This window comes from Pleurodeles waltl, chromosome 6 (assembly GCF_031143425.1).
Source record: "Pleurodeles waltl isolate 20211129_DDA chromosome 6, aPleWal1.hap1.20221129, whole genome shotgun sequence".
NCBI lineage: Eukaryota > Metazoa > Chordata > Amphibia > Caudata > Salamandridae > Pleurodeles > Pleurodeles waltl.
Window position 1 is genome coordinate 50,034,596 of NC_090445.1, and position 17,562 is coordinate 50,052,157.

Below are 17,562 nucleotides of genomic sequence, written 5' to 3' on the forward strand. Positions count from 1 at the left end.
TTCCAGGAGGAGTAGGGCCAAAGCTGATTTGCACATAAACAGGTCTACACTGAGGTGGCATGGTGAGCAAAAGAACCACAGGTCGGAGTGCTATTCCGAGCTATTGCCAGTGGTTAGACGTACTACAAGCAGTTCCTCTTGTGGGAGTGCAATCTGCACAGTTTCTCTGTCTGTGGTCATGTCAGAGGGCCAAGGCAGCAACGCAGTTGCTTTAGTTTTGTTGTAGTTAGGACTACAGGTTGTGACAGCTGCAGCCCATCTTTTGGGACAGGAAACCAGCCATCTTATTCTTATTTCACACAGGCCAACGGAGGCGTAATCAGGCTTCATTTGTTCCCTTCTGTCCTTGTTATCATGACAGCGTCAATGGCACTTGTAGGAAGCTGGCTATTTATATAGTGGACCAGAATGAGGTACATTGTGCAAAGAGTCCAAGCAATGCCCAGAGGTATCACAGAGGCACCAATGACATCCCAAATGCTCTCTTTTTGGGTAGTCTGGTTGAGCAGTTAGGCTTATCAAAGGGTAGTGCTAAGCATGTAAGACACACACTTATGCAGCAAGTGGGACACACACTCAGTAAAGATATCCAACACCAATTTATAAAAATAACACATACTTTTATCTAAAATTTGATTCCAAGATCACCGGAGTCGGGTGAATACTTTTCGAGTTATTCATGTTTACAGATTTTAAAAGTAGACAGTGCATTTTTCAGAAAGCTGCGATGCAATCCTATGGGGGACAAAAACGGCAATCCTTGTAGAGTACAAAGACTTATGGGAACAATCTCCTGGACTTAAGGTGGTTTTGGGGCAACGTCCAAGGCCACACCAACAGGTCACCCTGGGTAGCTCTGGTGCATCCAGATGCAGAGGTGTGTTATGGCGTCAGGTGTCCCATCCAATTCTATGAGGATCGGTCTGGTTACAGAGTCGCTGCAGGGATGGCCTGGAAGGACATTCCAGGGACACCCACAGGAGGGCTCAACCTTGAGGTCCTCAGTCATGTGAGGAGAGCGTCAGTCCACTCCTACTCGGGCTGTAAGGCGTGGGTGCAGGGTATCTTCTGGTGCTGGGTCCAGCACTGGAGTTTCTTGCCGTTGCTGGGGGGCAAGCAGGAACACTCTGCAGGCATGAATTGGGGGTCCTGCCTGACCCAGCCAACAAGTGGGCTCAGGTCTCACGAGGCGGGACACTCCTGATTCTCCTCTTCTGGGGCAGACGGGTGCAGAGTTGTCCCAGAGCTTTGGGTTTTGCCTCCTGTTCACACGTGGTTGCAAGGGGGTCTGCAGAAACAGTCTGCACTTACTGTCGTGAAGTCCACAGCGGTCGTGCACAGTGTGGGCTTCTCTTTTGGAGGGCCTGGGCACCACACTGACAACTTTGGCCTACTTCAACACGGGCTAGGCGGCTCGGGTGCAATGGTGATGTCTGGCATCAGGCTTTTGGCGGTTTCGGTCCTCTCACCTCTTTCTTGGGTGCCTGCGGATGCAGGGGAGCAGCTCTTCTACTCCAAGGGACTTCCTCCTGGTGGGTGGGGAAGCACTGGCAGCTCTCCCTGTTTCTTGGAGGCGGTAGGACAGGTCAGTTGCTCCTCGAGGGTCAGGTGCAGCAGGCAGGCTGGCCGGATTGGCGCCAAGTCAGTCGTGCTCTTCGGTTCTCGGGTTCAGCAGGCTTCTTGTCTACTCCTTCTTTTGTGTCCAGCGAAGATCTGAGGATCTGGTATCAGGAGGTCCCCTAAATACTAAATTTAGGGGGCGTTAAGGAGAGTGAAGGGTAGTAGCCAGTGGGCTACTTACCCATGGGGTCAGTACACCCACTAGATGACCACTTCATGTGGACATCACCCTGTCCAGAGTCCCTAAATTCTACTGCATGCAAGATGGCGGAATTTCCTAAGTTGTGTCCACTTCTGGCTGGCCAACCTCAGGGTTTTCAAAGTCTGGAGGTGTGACACGCCTCCTGCATAGCTAATTTTCCTGCTTTTCCAGGTGCCAGATGGGCCCTGCGACAGGGGGTTTGGAATCTTCCTCTTAGGAAGGCCAGTCCTGCATATCAAAGGCGGTGGGTCTTTTTGAAGCTCTGGCTTTGGAATGCAGGTCATCCTGTAGGGATGGGTGGGTAACGCCCCAGCCTGGACCGGCTTTTGCTTCTCACCTCTCAAGAGTGGAGGCTCCACCTGGGAGGTCAGATTCTCATCTTTTGGTGGCAGGCTGGCCAGATCTGGCTAGTGAACTCACCGGCAGTGGGTAGGTTTTTCAGGGAGCACCTCTAAGGTGCCCTCTGGGTGCAAGTATTAATAAATCCATCACTGGAATCAGTGAGGGTTTATTAATACAAGATGCTTGATACCAAACATCCCTAGGTTCAGAGAAACCATCATGTAGCTGGGAAACTCGTAGTGACCAGTGTCCAGCACATGTAATTAAAATGGCTTCCCTGTACACTTACTATGTCTAAGAATCAACAAAGACATAGTAGGGGCATATTTCCTCATGCATATATGCCCTCACTTGTAATATAATGCACCGTGCCTTAGGGATGAAATGTTTCATGTTGTGTTTTCAATTTTGGGAGCACCTTGTCACACAGTCTGCAATGGCAGTTTGCATAAGGTTCGTGGTGGGTCCCTCAGGGTGGCACAAGTTGTGCTGCAGCTCTTAGGGGGCCTCTTCAGTATCCATGCCTTATGTACCAGGGGTACCATTTACTAGGGACTTACAGAGGGCCTGAAGGGCGTGGTCACTTGGGGATCAAGTGACCAGGTGTCTTGTTTTAGGGAAGGAAACCTGGAACTGGGGACCTGGTTAGCTGGAACCTAGTGCACTTCAGACAAAGTTGCATCTAAAAACCCGGAAAAGGGGGGTTGGGTACTGCTACCAGAATCCAGCTCCCTACAGCGCTTTACAGTTTACTCTACACTCTAAGGACCCAATTCACAAAGGTACTTACATAAAGTAAAGTTACGAGTGCGAAGTCTCTGCTCATGGCGGAGTCTCCACACTCAGGGCAGAATCTCCACACTGCATAGATTCTGCCGTGAGTGCAAAGACTCCACCATGAGTGCGGAGACTCCGCACTGGTAACTTTACTAGTTGACCTTTGTGAATCGGGCCATCACACCTCAATTATGAGTGCCTCAGGCACATTCTATTATATCCCCACCCGACAATTACCATTACTGGGAGCCCTGTAAATACTGGGGTGGGAAATGACAATAATTACAATATTTTGGTGCATACCATGCGGAAATCTATATTTTTGCCCAGGTTCCACACATTTCCCCCTGGTCTTTCACACAAACATTTTGGTTGTTTTAATAGTCAAAACCAAATTGTGAAAAACAAAAACTTTGAATTCTGACGTGCCTTCGACCTTCTGTTACCTGACCCATCAGAAGTAACAGGCCATTGAAAATGACGACCTAAGAGTTTGTGAGTCCATTTACTGTTCAAATCATTCTTTAATCCCATGACTGTCAGCAACAAACATGGCTGTCTCTGAGCAGATGTCATAAACTCTGTACAAAGTTTCCAGCAAGTCTTGCAAGCACGGAAATATTCTGCAGCTGTATCAGAAAGGGCACAGCTCCAAGAAAGAAAAGTTAACCTGGTATGCCAGGCCAGACAACTCGTTTTCAGATTGCTCTAGCACTCGCTTAGGCATGTCTCCTCTGTCTCTAGATGTCAACCCCTTGGATAACACAAGATCGCCCATAAACCACCCATGCCTACAACTTCCTTGTCACCAAGCCCGTCTCACCTGTCTTCCTTTCAATGGTGGGAGTGGCAGGGGCCGACTGCCAGGGGCGGTCATCGCCCCGCCGCTTCTTCCGGAAGGAGCAACGCTGGTCGTTCATCCTTCGGCTCTGAAAATGGCAGATCTGGTCGAAGAATGTCTCAGTATCACTCATGGCTAGAGACTCCTGAAAGACAAAACAAGCATTTGCAATGCAATAGGTCTCGCATTTGCTTGAGTTAGTGCTATTGGCACTGTACATTCATAACTGTACTTTTCTTACCACATAAATTGGTCAACCCTGCCTCATAAATTTGTCCTTTCCTGCCAAATAATTCCAGTGGCCCTTAAAGCACTTCCATTTACCTCTTCCTCTATCTGCAGCCAATATGAAAATGTTGCTATTTAGCATCCTAATTTAAATCTGCCATGCTAATTCCAATAGGATACCACTTTCACCACCCCACCATCAGAGTTGCTGGCTGGCTAACGCAATTTTCAAATGAAAGACACAGCCACTGAGGAGTAACAAGAGAAATAAACTAGAAGGTTCACCCTAACATATCAAGAGTGTTCAAACAGTCATAGTGTAATAAAGATGTTAAGTTGGCCTGAACCATGGTCATAATTGCAATAAGGAGAGATGAATAAAACATATACAATTAACATTTAAACCCAATAAAAACCTTTATCAGAAATAAACTTTTGGCTTAAGACTGTAATGCTCAGAATAGCCCTTAGAGGATACCACAATTAAAATAGCATTTGTAAGGAACATGGTCATGTAACCATATAGTTAACCCCCGAGGGCATAACCTGATGAAAAGAAAATATCAAAAAGTAATGCACTTTAACCATATATTTAGCCCCTAGAGGGCATAACACATTACACATTTTTAGTGCTGGCAGGCCTACTGCAATGAAATACAAACACAAACCACTCCCAACTGTAAAACAAATTTTACAACCATGAGAGCATTTAAAAAGACACTGAATAGTGGGAGGGATTATTATTTGGGGGTCCCCACAAACCCAATGTGGGGACCCAGAAATGATAAAGACAAAAAGAGCACACTTTGATAAATGTTTTGAAGGTGGTCCCAGTGCCCTAGGACCACCACAGACTGAGTTATGAGCAAAACATTTTGTAAAAGTAATGCCCTGCTTAGAATTATTGGGCAAGTTTCCGTGCCGCAAATATTGTACTATGTTGATACATTGTCTGTAATGCTTAAAACAGCCCCTAGAGGATACCACAATAAAAACAGCATTTGTAAGAAACATGGTCATGTAACCATATAATTAGCCCCTAGAAAGCATAACCACATGAAAAGAAAATGGCAGAAAGTAATGCAGAGTAACCGTATATTTAGCCCCTAGAGGGCGTAGCGTCTTACATGTTTACATTTTCTGAGCTAACAGGCCTACTGCAATGATATTACAAACAAGGCCCCTAAAAAACATACTACTCCCAGCTGTAAAACAAAACTTCCAGCCTTGAGAGAGCTTAAACAGACACTGAATGGTGGGAGGGATTATTATTTTTGGGTCCTCTCTAACCTAGTGTGGGGACCCAGAGATGATGTAGACAGAAAGAGCATGTTGTCATGAACGTTTGGTGGTGGTCCTATTGTCCTAGGACCACCACCAAGTTATGAGCACATTTTTTTCTAAAAGTAATGCCCTGCAAAGCATTATGGGGCGAGTTTCCTGAGTGCAATGAATAATGTACGATCAGCTCTCCCGCTGTGTCGGGATAGCTATTTTGAGGATTTCTGTGTTTTTTATGTAAAGCATTTATCAATTACAATTTTTTTTTGTGAAAGCTATGTAGCGTGAAAGGGAGAGCCAAAAGAAATGACTCTGATTAGGTAACAGTGTGAACAATGTGACCAGCACTTCAATACCACCGATGGGTTTCGAACTGTTCTGTGCTGTAAGCGCCATAACCCCCATGGAGCACAAGATAAAAGAAAAAAGATTAGTTCGCCCACGCTGAAGTATATCGTCAATCATGCAATAATCCATGTAACAGGGTCAGTCTGCAAGGCGGTAACAAACGCCCCCAAGGCGGGACAAACGTAAACCATTTACCAATGACGCCAAGGTATTTTTGAAAGGCAAGCCCACAAACGAGTGAAAGTGATGGGCAGATTGTTCCATTATGTGTTTCATTGCAGGATACATCTTCCCTTGTTCCAGAGTGTGCATTCCCCTGTTCTAGTTACTGTAATGTCTATGTGAGTGTCAGAATAGTAATATGATTGTGGCCTCACAGTGTTAGTGCATTCTCAGCCCCCCATGTACTTTTCTCCTTATCCCAGTTGCAGCTCCCCAGTCCAAATGGAGGCTGTGGCGCACCCCAACGTGAGCATCTCTCCTCAATCAGTGCACCCCAATACCGGGGTCGGTGTATTCCCTGTATACCAGTGTACTTCCTGCCCCACTGTCTGTCTCCATCACTGATACTGTCAGGAACTGTATACCCCAGTAGCAGTATCCCAGTCCCAGTGGATGCGTTGCCGTACCCCCCGCGTGAGTGTCTCTCCTGAGTCCGTGCATACCCGATACCAGTGTCAGTATATTCACTGTACCAATGTTTTTCCTGTCCCAGTCTCAATATCTCCCTCTCTGGTATTGTTCAGTACTATATGCTCTGGCAGTAATATCCCAGTCCAAATTTACTATACATTCCAGTAGGAGTCTCCTAGTCCAAATTTTGGCTTTGACGTACTCAATGTAAGCTTCTTTCCTAAGACAGTGCATTCACATACTTGTGTCAACATATTCCCTGTAGCATGCACATCCTGCCTTAATGTCTCCCATTTCGGTACTGTATACTTGAGTAGGAGTATCCCAATACGAATGTAGGTTTTGCCATGCCCCACTGTCAGCATCTCCCTGAGTCAGTGTTACCTCATACCACTGTCAGCATATTCCCTGTAACAGTGTACTTATTACCCCAGTGTCAATGTCTCTCTCTCACCGGTACTGTATACCACGATAGGAGTATACCAGTCCAAATGTAGGCCTCGCCGTAATCCAGTGTGAGCGTCTTCCCTGAGTCAGTGGAACAACCCCAGAAGAATGTGTGACCTCAAGAATCCTTAGCCCCTGGTCATCTCTGTGAGCCAGTGGTAACCTAGATGGTCCATGAACACAGACCAAGTAGTCAATTCTACTTCTTTCAGAGCCATTACCTGTGACGCTAGGCTGTGATCCCCTGCTGGTGGCAACGGTTCCTCTTCTTGTCTGGTAGTATCTGGGTCGTCCTCTTCTTCCAGACATGGAGTAAGCTGGTCAGATCGTACCTCTGACCATTCCACCATCTCCGACTCAACCATATGATGTGAAGAACACATCAGAGCATCCTCTGCGTATCTGCACCAGCTTCCTTGAGTGGTGCAGTCAACGTCTGGAATGGACATGTGTCGCGGGGAAGATCTCTCATTAGGGACTTCTCCATCCATTTTTTCGCTTTGCATCACTGACTTGACCTCCAGCATCTCCAGCTCATTCCACTGAGTCTCCTCCTTCAGTGACATCTGGCCCTCCTGATGGAAAAAACATGATGAGCAATATTTGCAATGGGTAAAAAAAAAACATAATTGATTCAGTTCATGCAGTGAAATATTGTCTCTGCCAGAAGGTACATAAGAACCGGCCCTGCTGATATTCAAGGATGGATGTGAGGACATAGTAGGATCTGTAGACAAGGATGCCGAAGGAAGAGAAATAGGGAGTCAAATGGGCTGTCACGTTTCATCTAGCATTCCATGACAAGATGCCTGAATTTGGCACCAAGGAGGTATCAATCCCAATCAGTTAGAGTGCACACTGCAGGGGAAGGTAGCACAGGTCCTCCCACTTGATGTGTTAATTGTCCTCGGGAATAGAGGACACAGTTGCAGCACCCTGTGAACTACTCAATTCTAGGAATGTGGATTATGACTATTTGCATTAAGAATGAGTGAGGTCAGGACCAGATGAAAATCCCTTTGGGAACAGAGTCATTAATAGGTAGAAGATGAAGTGTACCTCACTCTCTCTTCTGCAAAGAAAAAGGTCAGAGAAGGCGACTTAAGCGTGGTTGGGTAATTCTTACAGGTATTTACTAGTAACCGGATGAAGGAGAAAACAACATCCACATGCCTCTCCAAAGCCAAGGGAAACAAACTTAGAAACTTGCTTCTGTGTTGTTTCTAGTAACCTCCTTTCGAGCAGTCTGTGTCTTACTTTTATTTACAGACGCTAAGTTTATAGACACTGATGTTCCAAAATCCATAATCTTCACCATGAATACTCAGGCGGGAAATATTCTGTAGCACTAACTATTTAACTACTTACAGATAGGCAATAGACTGTGCTCCTTCCCATGTTTACTTAACCATTGATAAGCAATATTCTGTGACCCTCGTCATGTTTACAGTCTCTGATACCTAATAGCCCGTGGCTCTCATCATGTTTACACTAACTCTGATGTTCAATATTCTATGGCCCTCATGTTTACACCGGGTCTGAGGTTCTATATTCGGTGGCCCTCATGTTTACACCGGGTCTGAGGTTCTATATTCGGTGGCCCTCATGTTTACACCGGGCCTGAGGTTCTATATTCGGTGGTTCTCATGTTCACTGGGTCGGAGGTTCTATATTCGGTGGTCCTCATGTTTTCACTGGGTCGGATGTTCGATATTCTGTGGTCCTCATGTTTGTGTTTACGCTGACACTGATGTTCAATAATCTGTGGCCCTCATGTTTACACCAGGTCTGATGTTCTATAATATGTGGTCCTCACTATGCCTGTGTTTAAGATGACACTGATGTTCAGTATTCAGTGGCCCTCATGTTTACACCCAGTCTGATATTCTATATTCTGTGGTCCTCACTATGTTTACACTGACACGGACACATAATATTATGTGGCCATTGCCATGTTTACACGTGCATCGAAGGACTACATTCTGTGGCCCAAAGCTGTTACTACTGGACCTCACTATGTTTACAGACACTGATGTTCAAGCTTCTGTGACAAACACAATGTTTATATTGCTCCTGATTCTCATTATTCTATTGCCTTCACTAATTTTACAGCCACTGGCGTTCAGTGTTCTGTAATCCTGACCATGTGTGCACTGACACCAGTGAGTAAAAATCTGTAGCCCTGACCAGGGTTACACGTACACTTATTGGCGATAAGCTCTGACCCTTTACACTGGCTCAGGGGGGCACTTGTGGAGTGGACTGTGTTTACACTGGACGTGTCTGGTACACATCCATTTCTACACTGACTTGGAAATGTAATATTCTTTGGCACTGACACCAATGTTCAATATATCGCGCACTCACCATGTTTACGGAACTGATGTCCAGTAGTCTTTTTTCCCGCACCATGTTTATAGTCGCAGCAATGTTCATTAACCTGTGGCCTCGTTAACAGTGACATTGATGCCCCATATTTAGACTCGCCATTTTTACAATGACACCAGTGTTCAATATGATGTGGCCCCCTCCATGTTAACACTGGCATTAATGGGCACTATTGTGCCACCTCATCATGTTGACACTGATACTGATGTACCGTGTTTACACTGACACTGATGTTTAATACTCTATAGCCCCCTCATGTTTGCGCTAATATTGACAGTAAATATTTTGGGGAAGCATCCCGAACAACGAGTCCTGAACAACGAAGTCTTGGAAAACGAAAGCGAAACAACGCTTTCGTTTACTACGACTACCTTGTTCAGTGCCTTAACCACGCATGTGCTGGACCACGTACATGCGTGGTTAAGGCACAGAAGAAGGGAGTCGACGCGATCAAGCAGGAGGTAAGTTGGGCTGGGACTGGGGCTGTTTTTTTGGGGGTGGTGGGCTCGGGGTGATTAAGGTTTAGGGGTGGGTCAGGGTTTAGGTTTTAGGGGTGGGGTGGGGGTTGGGGTGCTTTAGGTTTTAGGGGCGGGGTGGGGAGTCAGGTATTTTTTGTTTTTGGGGGTGGGGGGTCACGGTAATTTTTAGTGGTGGGGGGCAAAGGAGGGACGCATGCTGGAACCATGCATGCCGTTCACTAATGCGTTTACCAGGAATGCCTTTACAACGAAAAATCGTTGTTAAGGCATTCGTAGTAAAGGCATTAGTGGTAACAACGAGGTCGTTGTTCCGACCTTGTTGTTCAGGCATGGGTGGTTGAAGCACTCGTTGTTACGACATACAACCGTTCAATACTACGGGGTTATCAGCGATTTGGTTTTCAGAGGTACTACGTCTAGCCAAGCAGGACTTTAAGAAATTGGAAAGACTGTGGTGTAGTGACTAGGCACCCGAAAATAAATATTCTTATAAGGAGGCTCTCTGCAGATACAAAAAAAAAGATTTGATCGATAAAAAAAGAGTATTATTCGGGGCGATCGTAGAATCAGGCAGTTCAACTTAATAGTTATTTAAAATAACAAACTGGTTTATTAACCTTAGTTGTGTAAGTTTACACATCCAGAATGCGCAAGGGGCGTGTGATAATCCTGCAACTTTCATTAGAAAATGTTAAGGACCTGTGACACATTCAATCCTGCTAAGATGGAGGCCAAATTGAGCTGAGACCCTGATACAGGAGCTAATAAACTAGTTGCAGAAGGATTCTCTGACTTTGAGCCACTTGAGTTGAAGTAGTGTAGGCTTTACTCCTTTCGGCGAAATACGGCTCTCCCGAGTACTATTGCACTGCACATCTTTTACATCTGGGCGCTACTATTCTTGGACCAATCCTGATGAAACTTTGTAATACCTAATTACATTCCACAGTGGTCCCTTTGAGCTGGAAAAAAACAGTTATTGTCCCCATCCTAAAGATATACAGCAGACCCAGCTCTCCCTGGTAATTACCAGTATCCAGGCTCCCCACGTTCTTTAAGAATATGTAAATGCTTCTATTTCCACTTTTCTACAAACCAATAACATATTGCCCAGTTTTAGATTCAGAGCTATGCCTACCATTGAATCTGCTCTTGTATAAGCGGTGAATGAGATTAGATGGATACTGGGACATTACCATGCAGCTCCTATGTAGCTGTATCTCTTGGCCGCCTTCAGCACCATCTTTCACAGGATCCTACATGATAGGTTCCTTGAGAGTGATGTCAGAGCGGGCCATTTGTTGGTTTACCTCCTATCTGCAGGGCCGCATGCAAAGAATTAAAATCAATTTAGTAATGTCTGAAGTACTTCTGGTAGGAAATTAAGTCCTGCAGGGGTCTTCATTAAGTCTGACCCTTTAGTGTGTATATTACCGTACCAGTACAACTGATTAGATATTTTGTTTATAGTTTTGCAATGTTTGCGGAGAATATCCAGTTTACTCTCAGACTTGATAGGGACAAGAGGCAAAATAGCTTACAATTTAAGAATTGCCTTGCTGCTACATCTAGCTGGATGCATAGCAGTGCTTTGTAATTTAACTTAGACAAGACTAAGGTCAAAGTCTTTGGCCAAAATACAGCTATCTGGTCAGATTATGGGCAGCTCGTGGTGTTGGGAGCTCCTCCAATACCACAAAGAACATCAGAGTTTAATTAGATAAGCAACTAGCTTTTGATTCCCAGATAAATAAAATTATGTCAACAGGATTCTTTCATCTTAAGCTATCAAAGAATGTTTTTCCATTCTTGACTCTAGAGAAACAGAAATTAGCTGCACAGGCAACTTTCTATCAATAATGGATTAATAGTTGCTATCTTGGCATTTCAAAAGCTGAATTATCCAAACTCTAGGTACTGCAGAATTCAGCTGTCCATCTGATACTTGGACTGAAGAGACAGGAACATGTGTCCTTTTCCAGAAGTAGATTACGCTGGCTGCCTACTGAGAAAAGGATCTTATTGAAGTTGGTGTGCCTGGTCCATCATGCTGATCATGAAAGAAGCCACTCTCCTTATCAAGTTTCAGTGGCGTTAAACCAATTGTCTAATCCACTCGGCCAGTGCTCATTATCTTGTGCTCCCCAAGATTAAGAAACCTAAAATAGGAGATGGAACTTCCAGTTATCTAGCAGCCAAAAAGCTGGACTTTTACCCCGCAGAATAAAGGAGAGCCCTCTGCACCTTTCCTCTAGAGATGCTTTGATAACCTTGAATTACTAATAATCTGCAGTTATTCTGTGTGCAATGCTCCCTCTTAGCCAGGTTGCAATTTTTGAGTATCAGTTTGCACCTAATAAAAACCATTAACATAACATAACAGGGTTGCCACATTTCTGAAAGAAAAATACCGGCAACCTGTTTATTTTTTAGATTTTGGAAGGACCTTGAGCTGGAACGTCTGAAAGAGTTTGTGTAAACTCCATTTACTATGGTAATTATGCATCTGCTAGCTTTCATAATACTTTAGGAGTAGACTTGACAGCTCTTTTGAAATGTATGTTTCTTGTATTTGCTGTTTTAAATTTATATTTCAAAGGTGAAAAACCCCAGCTTTTTCTGATTTTCCCAATTTGTATGTCGGCCGTAATATAAGAATACCAGCCACGTCGGTAACATATAATGGGCCTTTCCATGTTTTCTCTGATTCTGATGTTCTGTGTTATGTGGCTTTCACCATATGTTCACTGGCAATACGGTGTGGCACTGACAATGCATACACACTGGTGCTGACGGGCAACAGTCTATGGCACTGACCATGCATACACTGATGGTCAATATTGTGTGGCACTAACCCTGCATACACTGATGGGCAATATTGTGTGGCACTGACCCTGCATACACTGATGGGCAATATTGTGTGGCACTGACCCTGCATACACTGATGGGCAATATTGTGTGGCATTGACTATGCATACACTGATCGGCAATATTGTGTGGCACTGACCCTGCTAGGTAATATTCTATGGTATTGACCATGCATCCACTGGTGCTGATGGGCAATATTCTATGGCACTGATCATGCATACACTGAGGCTGATGGGCAGTATTCTACACTGACCATATATACACACTGGCGGGCAATACTCTGTGCACTGACCATGCATACACTGACGGGCAATACTGTGTGGCACTGACCATGCATACACTAGAGCTGATAGGCAATATTCTGCGGCACTGACCGTGCATACACTGATTCTGATGGGCAATGTCTGTCACTGACCGTGCATTCACTGGCGCTGATAGGCAATGAGTGTCACTGACCGTGCACACACCGGTTCTGATGGGCAATACTCTGCGGCACTGACCATGCATTCACTGGCACTGATGGGCAATATTCTGCGGCACTAACCGTGCATTCACTGGCGCTGATGGGTAATATTCTGCGGCACTGACCAAGCATACACCTGTTCTGCTGGGCAATATTCAGCGGCACTGACCGTGCATACACCGGTTCTGATGAGCAATATTCTGTGGCACTGACCGTGCATACACCGGTTCCGATGGACAATATTCTGCTGCACTGACCGTGCATACACCGGTTCTGATGGGCAATATTATGCGGCACTGGTCATGCATTCACTGGCGCTGATGGGCAATATTATGCGGCACTGGTCATGCATTCACTGGCGCTGATGGGCAATATTCTGCGGCACTGACCAAGCATACACCGGTTCTGATGGGCAATATTCAGCGGTACTGACCGTGCATACACCGGTTCTGATGGGCAATATTCTGCGGCACTGATCATGCATTCACTGGCGCTGATGGGTAATAATGTGTGGCACTGACCGTGCATTCACTGGCGCTGATGGGCAATATTCTGCGGCACTGATCGTGCATTCATTGGCGCTGATGGGCAATATTCTGCGGCACTGACCATGCATTCACTGGCGCTGATGGGTAATATTCTGCGGCACTGACCAAGCATACACCGGTTCTGCTGGGCAATATTCAGCGGCACTGACCGTGCATACACCGGTTCTGATGGGCAATATTCTGTGGCACTGACCGTGAATACACCGGTTCCGATGGGCAATATTCTGCGGCACTGACCGTGCATACACCGGTTCTGATGGGCAATATTATGCGGCACTGATCATGCATTCACTGGCGCTGATGGGCAATATTCTGCGGCACTGACCAAGCATACACCGGTTCTGATGGGCAATATTCAGCGGCACTGACCGTGCATACACCGGTTCTGATGGGCAATATTCTGCGGCACTGATCATGCATTCACTGGCGCTGATGGGTAATAATGTGTGGCACTGACGTGCATACACTGGAGCTCATGGGTAATTTTCTCTGACACAATTACGGATATAATTGGTATTTGCGTACTTCATGGTAATTGGACACTTTAATGCAGCTGAATTTTATGACAAGACCGGAGGCTCCTATTATGCAGTAGTCTTTTCTTTATTTTTAATAGCAGCTCCAGTCAAGATCAACTACAAGTCCCATAAGGCAAACAACAAGTAGCCAATGGGAGAACAAAAGTAGTTCATAGTAATGCACCAATCACCGCCGTATCCATGGAATAATACCCATCTTGACTGAAAACAGCCCTCTTTTCTTGCTGCTCCTCAGTCAAGATAAGTATTATTTGCTTTTTTCTTCATTATATGGGATAGCGCGTTATCTATATGCGTTAAGAGTTGAAATTCTTCTTTCATTTCGTTTGTGTTTGAAGTCGGCTTGTCAGCCGCATTCTTTTTTGTTTTCTTCGCGTCGCGCGCTGCTATTAACGGTCTCCGTGACCGTTTGGGGCTTTTCAGCGCGCGTAGGCATATTTCAGCCTTCGCGCGTTGAAAGAATCTCGCACTTACCTCGGCGCTGTCCAGCTGCGCTCCGGTTAGCACTCGTCTATTCAAGCCGGTCTTCTCTCGTTTTGCTCGTTGAGCTCCCGGCTCAGTTTCTTTCCAGTTAACCCCGCCTGTAGGCGGAGCCGGATACCTCCTTTCCTCTCTTTGAGAGAGGTTTAACCTTTGCCTGCCCTTTTGTTATAAGAGGTTGTTTCCAGACACCACCATGGACAGTACTCAGTCACAGTTATCTCATGAGGAGGAGGAAGACGTTCTAAAGGAGCATTTAAATGATTTTATTCAATCTTCTGTGGATCAGGCTATGGTTGCCTCTTGGCAAAAACTTTAAAAAAAATTTGAAAACTGTGTGGTTAATATTGTGTCCAAGACCATGCTGGCCCATTCTGCGGGGGAAAGCAGAAAGCGTCAAATCTTTTTAAAAAATATAAAAGCGACGCTAACTGGAAGTGACAGTGTTTCACACATGGCGGAGGACGTGGATCCTCATGGGCCTCCTAACAAGGAGGGGTTAATAGCTAAGTCTGTAAGAAAATGCATGGTGAAAACTAAACATATATTGTCCCCTATTAAGATAACAAAAATTTTTGGCACAGATGATGAAGTGAACGGCCCTGATTTGGATGCGGATAGTTCCGATGAGGACGTTGGAGAGTTGTTCTTCCCTCCTCCACTCAAAAAAGCCAAACATGCTTCAGGGTCCACCACTATTCTGGATTCAGAAGGGGTACCTATGTTTGACCCTGGTGATATTCAACACCCAAATTCCACAGAGTGGCTCCCCTCAGATCATGTGGTGGACTACGTCACTGCCAGACTCCGAACTCCCCTGGATAAACAGGTCCGGGCGAAATTAAAATGGGAGTGTCTCCGCCCTGCTTTGTCTTCTAAAATAACAGCGACACCAGCTATTGACTCTTCACTCCTGACGTTCTTTACCAGATACGGCAAAGACCCCCGTAAAGGGGTAGATAAAGCTTGGTCCACGTGCCAAGATAAACTTTTGGACATTGTGGGTCCTTTGACCCGCATATTTGATATGGCGGAATCAGCTCGGCTAGAACAAGTGGCCATTGACCCAGAAGAACTCTCTTTATGGGCACAGCGTGCTGTATGCCTGTTGGGGAATGCTAATTCCTCCATTACTCACGAACGGAGGAAAGGACTCCTACTCAAGCTGAACCCAAAGTTGGTTAACTTAGCCGGTTCAGATCCGGGCGTAAAAGCAGAAGGTTTGCTATTTGGTGATTCGTTCATCAAGGAGCTAAGCAAGTACGTGACTACCTTTTCCTCGTTGGACAAGGCGCAGCAATCATTAAAAAAGATGTTTGCTTCTCGGGTTTTCACCAGGGCCGGCAGAGGTAGGAACCGCTTTGCCGGCCGAGCCTACGCCAACCAAGGTTCCCGCGGTCCCTATCAGAACACCTATCAAGATTACAGGCCTCAATTCTATCCCCAAAGAAGCAGGGGCTTCAGGGCTAAGGGAGGCCGTAACACCAGAAACGCTGCACAACTCGATAAGTCAGACTACCTTTACTCCTGTGGTGGGGGGTCGCATTGCGCAATGTCTGTCAAAATGGGAGGATCTTACAAAAGATCCTTGGGTTTTAAACACAGTAGAAGGTTATGTTATAGAACTCTTTTCAGAACCTTTTCAAGAGGTTTTTCCTCCCCCTCCTCAATTTTCGAATCAAATGACAAATTTAATTTTGTTAGAAGTCCAGTCTCTTTTGCAAAAACAGGCTATTATTCCTTGTTCTCTAGATTCTTCAGGTTTCCTCAGCTCCGTTTTCCTAGTTCAAAAAAAGAACAAAAAAATGCGTCCAGTCATCAATCTGAAACAGTTCAATCAGTTTGTTCTTTATCGGCATTTCAAGATGGAGACTATTCTTCATCTCAGAGATACTCTTCTTCTAGGAGATTGGTTGGTAAGATTGGATCTTCAGGATGCTTATCTGTCGGTCCCCATTCATCCCGCCACGCAGAAGTTTCTCCAATTCCACTGGGCAGGTCAGTACTTTCGTTTCACCTCTCTTCCCTTCGGCCTTTCCTCCGCCCCATGGTGCTTCATGAAACTAATGAAGCCAGTGGCGGCTTTTCTCAGAGCTCGAGGCATCCGCCTGGTGATTTACTTGGACAACATTTTAATCATGAGTCAGAGTCGCACCTTGCTACTGTCTCAAGTTCGTCTTGCTTGCACTCTGTTGGAGGATCTGGGCTTTATTGTAAATTACGAAAAATCTTCCTTAGATCCGGTTCAACAAATTGAGTTTCTAGGCTTTTTAGTGGATTCCCTATCAGCTACTCTCCTGCTACCGTCATCAAAGATCAAATCCATAAAGTCCGAAATTCTTCTGATTCTTCGCAGTTCTTATATATCCCTCAGATCTCTAGCAAGGATTGTGGGTCGGCTTTCGTCCTCAATTCAAGCGATTTTTCCGGGTCCTCTGCATTATCGGGCATTACAAAGGCTAAAGATTCGTCATATCCAAAAAGGTCTAGCTTATTCAGATGTTATAGCTCTAGACCAAGATTCACGTGCAGAACTCCAGTGGTGGATAGACCATTTAGACGCCTGGAACGGCAGAACTATCTTTGCATCAGCCCCAGATCTTGTATTAGTGTCAGATGCAAGTCTGTCGGGTTGGGGAGCCCGGTGTGGTGCAATCTCGACTGGAGGTTCATGGTCTCTAGAGGAGTCAAAATTGCACATAAACTGTTTAGAGATGCTTGCCGGCTCCTTTGCAATCAGGAGGCTCGCAAGAGACAGGATTTCTTGTTTGGTTCTGCTCAGAATGGACAACATTTCAGCGGTGCGCTACATCAATCGGTTAGGAGGCACAAAATCCAAACCTTTAGCGGAATTAGCAAAAGGGTTTTGGGAGTTCTGTCTTCAAAACAAAATCTCTGTTCAAGCTGAATATCTTCCGGGCAACCTCAATCTGGTAGCGGACTGGTACTCCTGTTTCTTTCGGGATTCCAGCGATTGGATGCTCAACCTACAGGTGTTCAACGTCCTGGTACACAAGTGGGGACCCTTCCATATAGATCTCTTTGCTTCACGGCTAAACGCTCAACTTCCACGGTTTT

General features: G+C 45.5%; 1 protein-coding gene across 2 annotated transcripts in view; it reads right to left on the bottom strand.

Moving 5' to 3' along the window:
• The window catches only part of GPSM3 (G protein signaling modulator 3), an 85,992-nt gene that overhangs the window by 23,513 nt on the left and 44,917 nt on the right, over positions 1-17,562 (bottom strand). For both annotated transcript variants that reach the window (XM_069237256.1, XM_069237257.1), the window contains exons 3-4: positions 6,941-7,294; positions 3,765-3,927 (exon numbers count right to left, since the gene is read on the bottom strand). In XM_069237256.1, the coding sequence (XP_069093357.1) occupies positions 3,765-3,927; positions 6,941-7,294 (517 nt within the window). The remainder of the gene's footprint in view (positions 1-3,764; positions 3,928-6,940; positions 7,295-17,562) is intronic.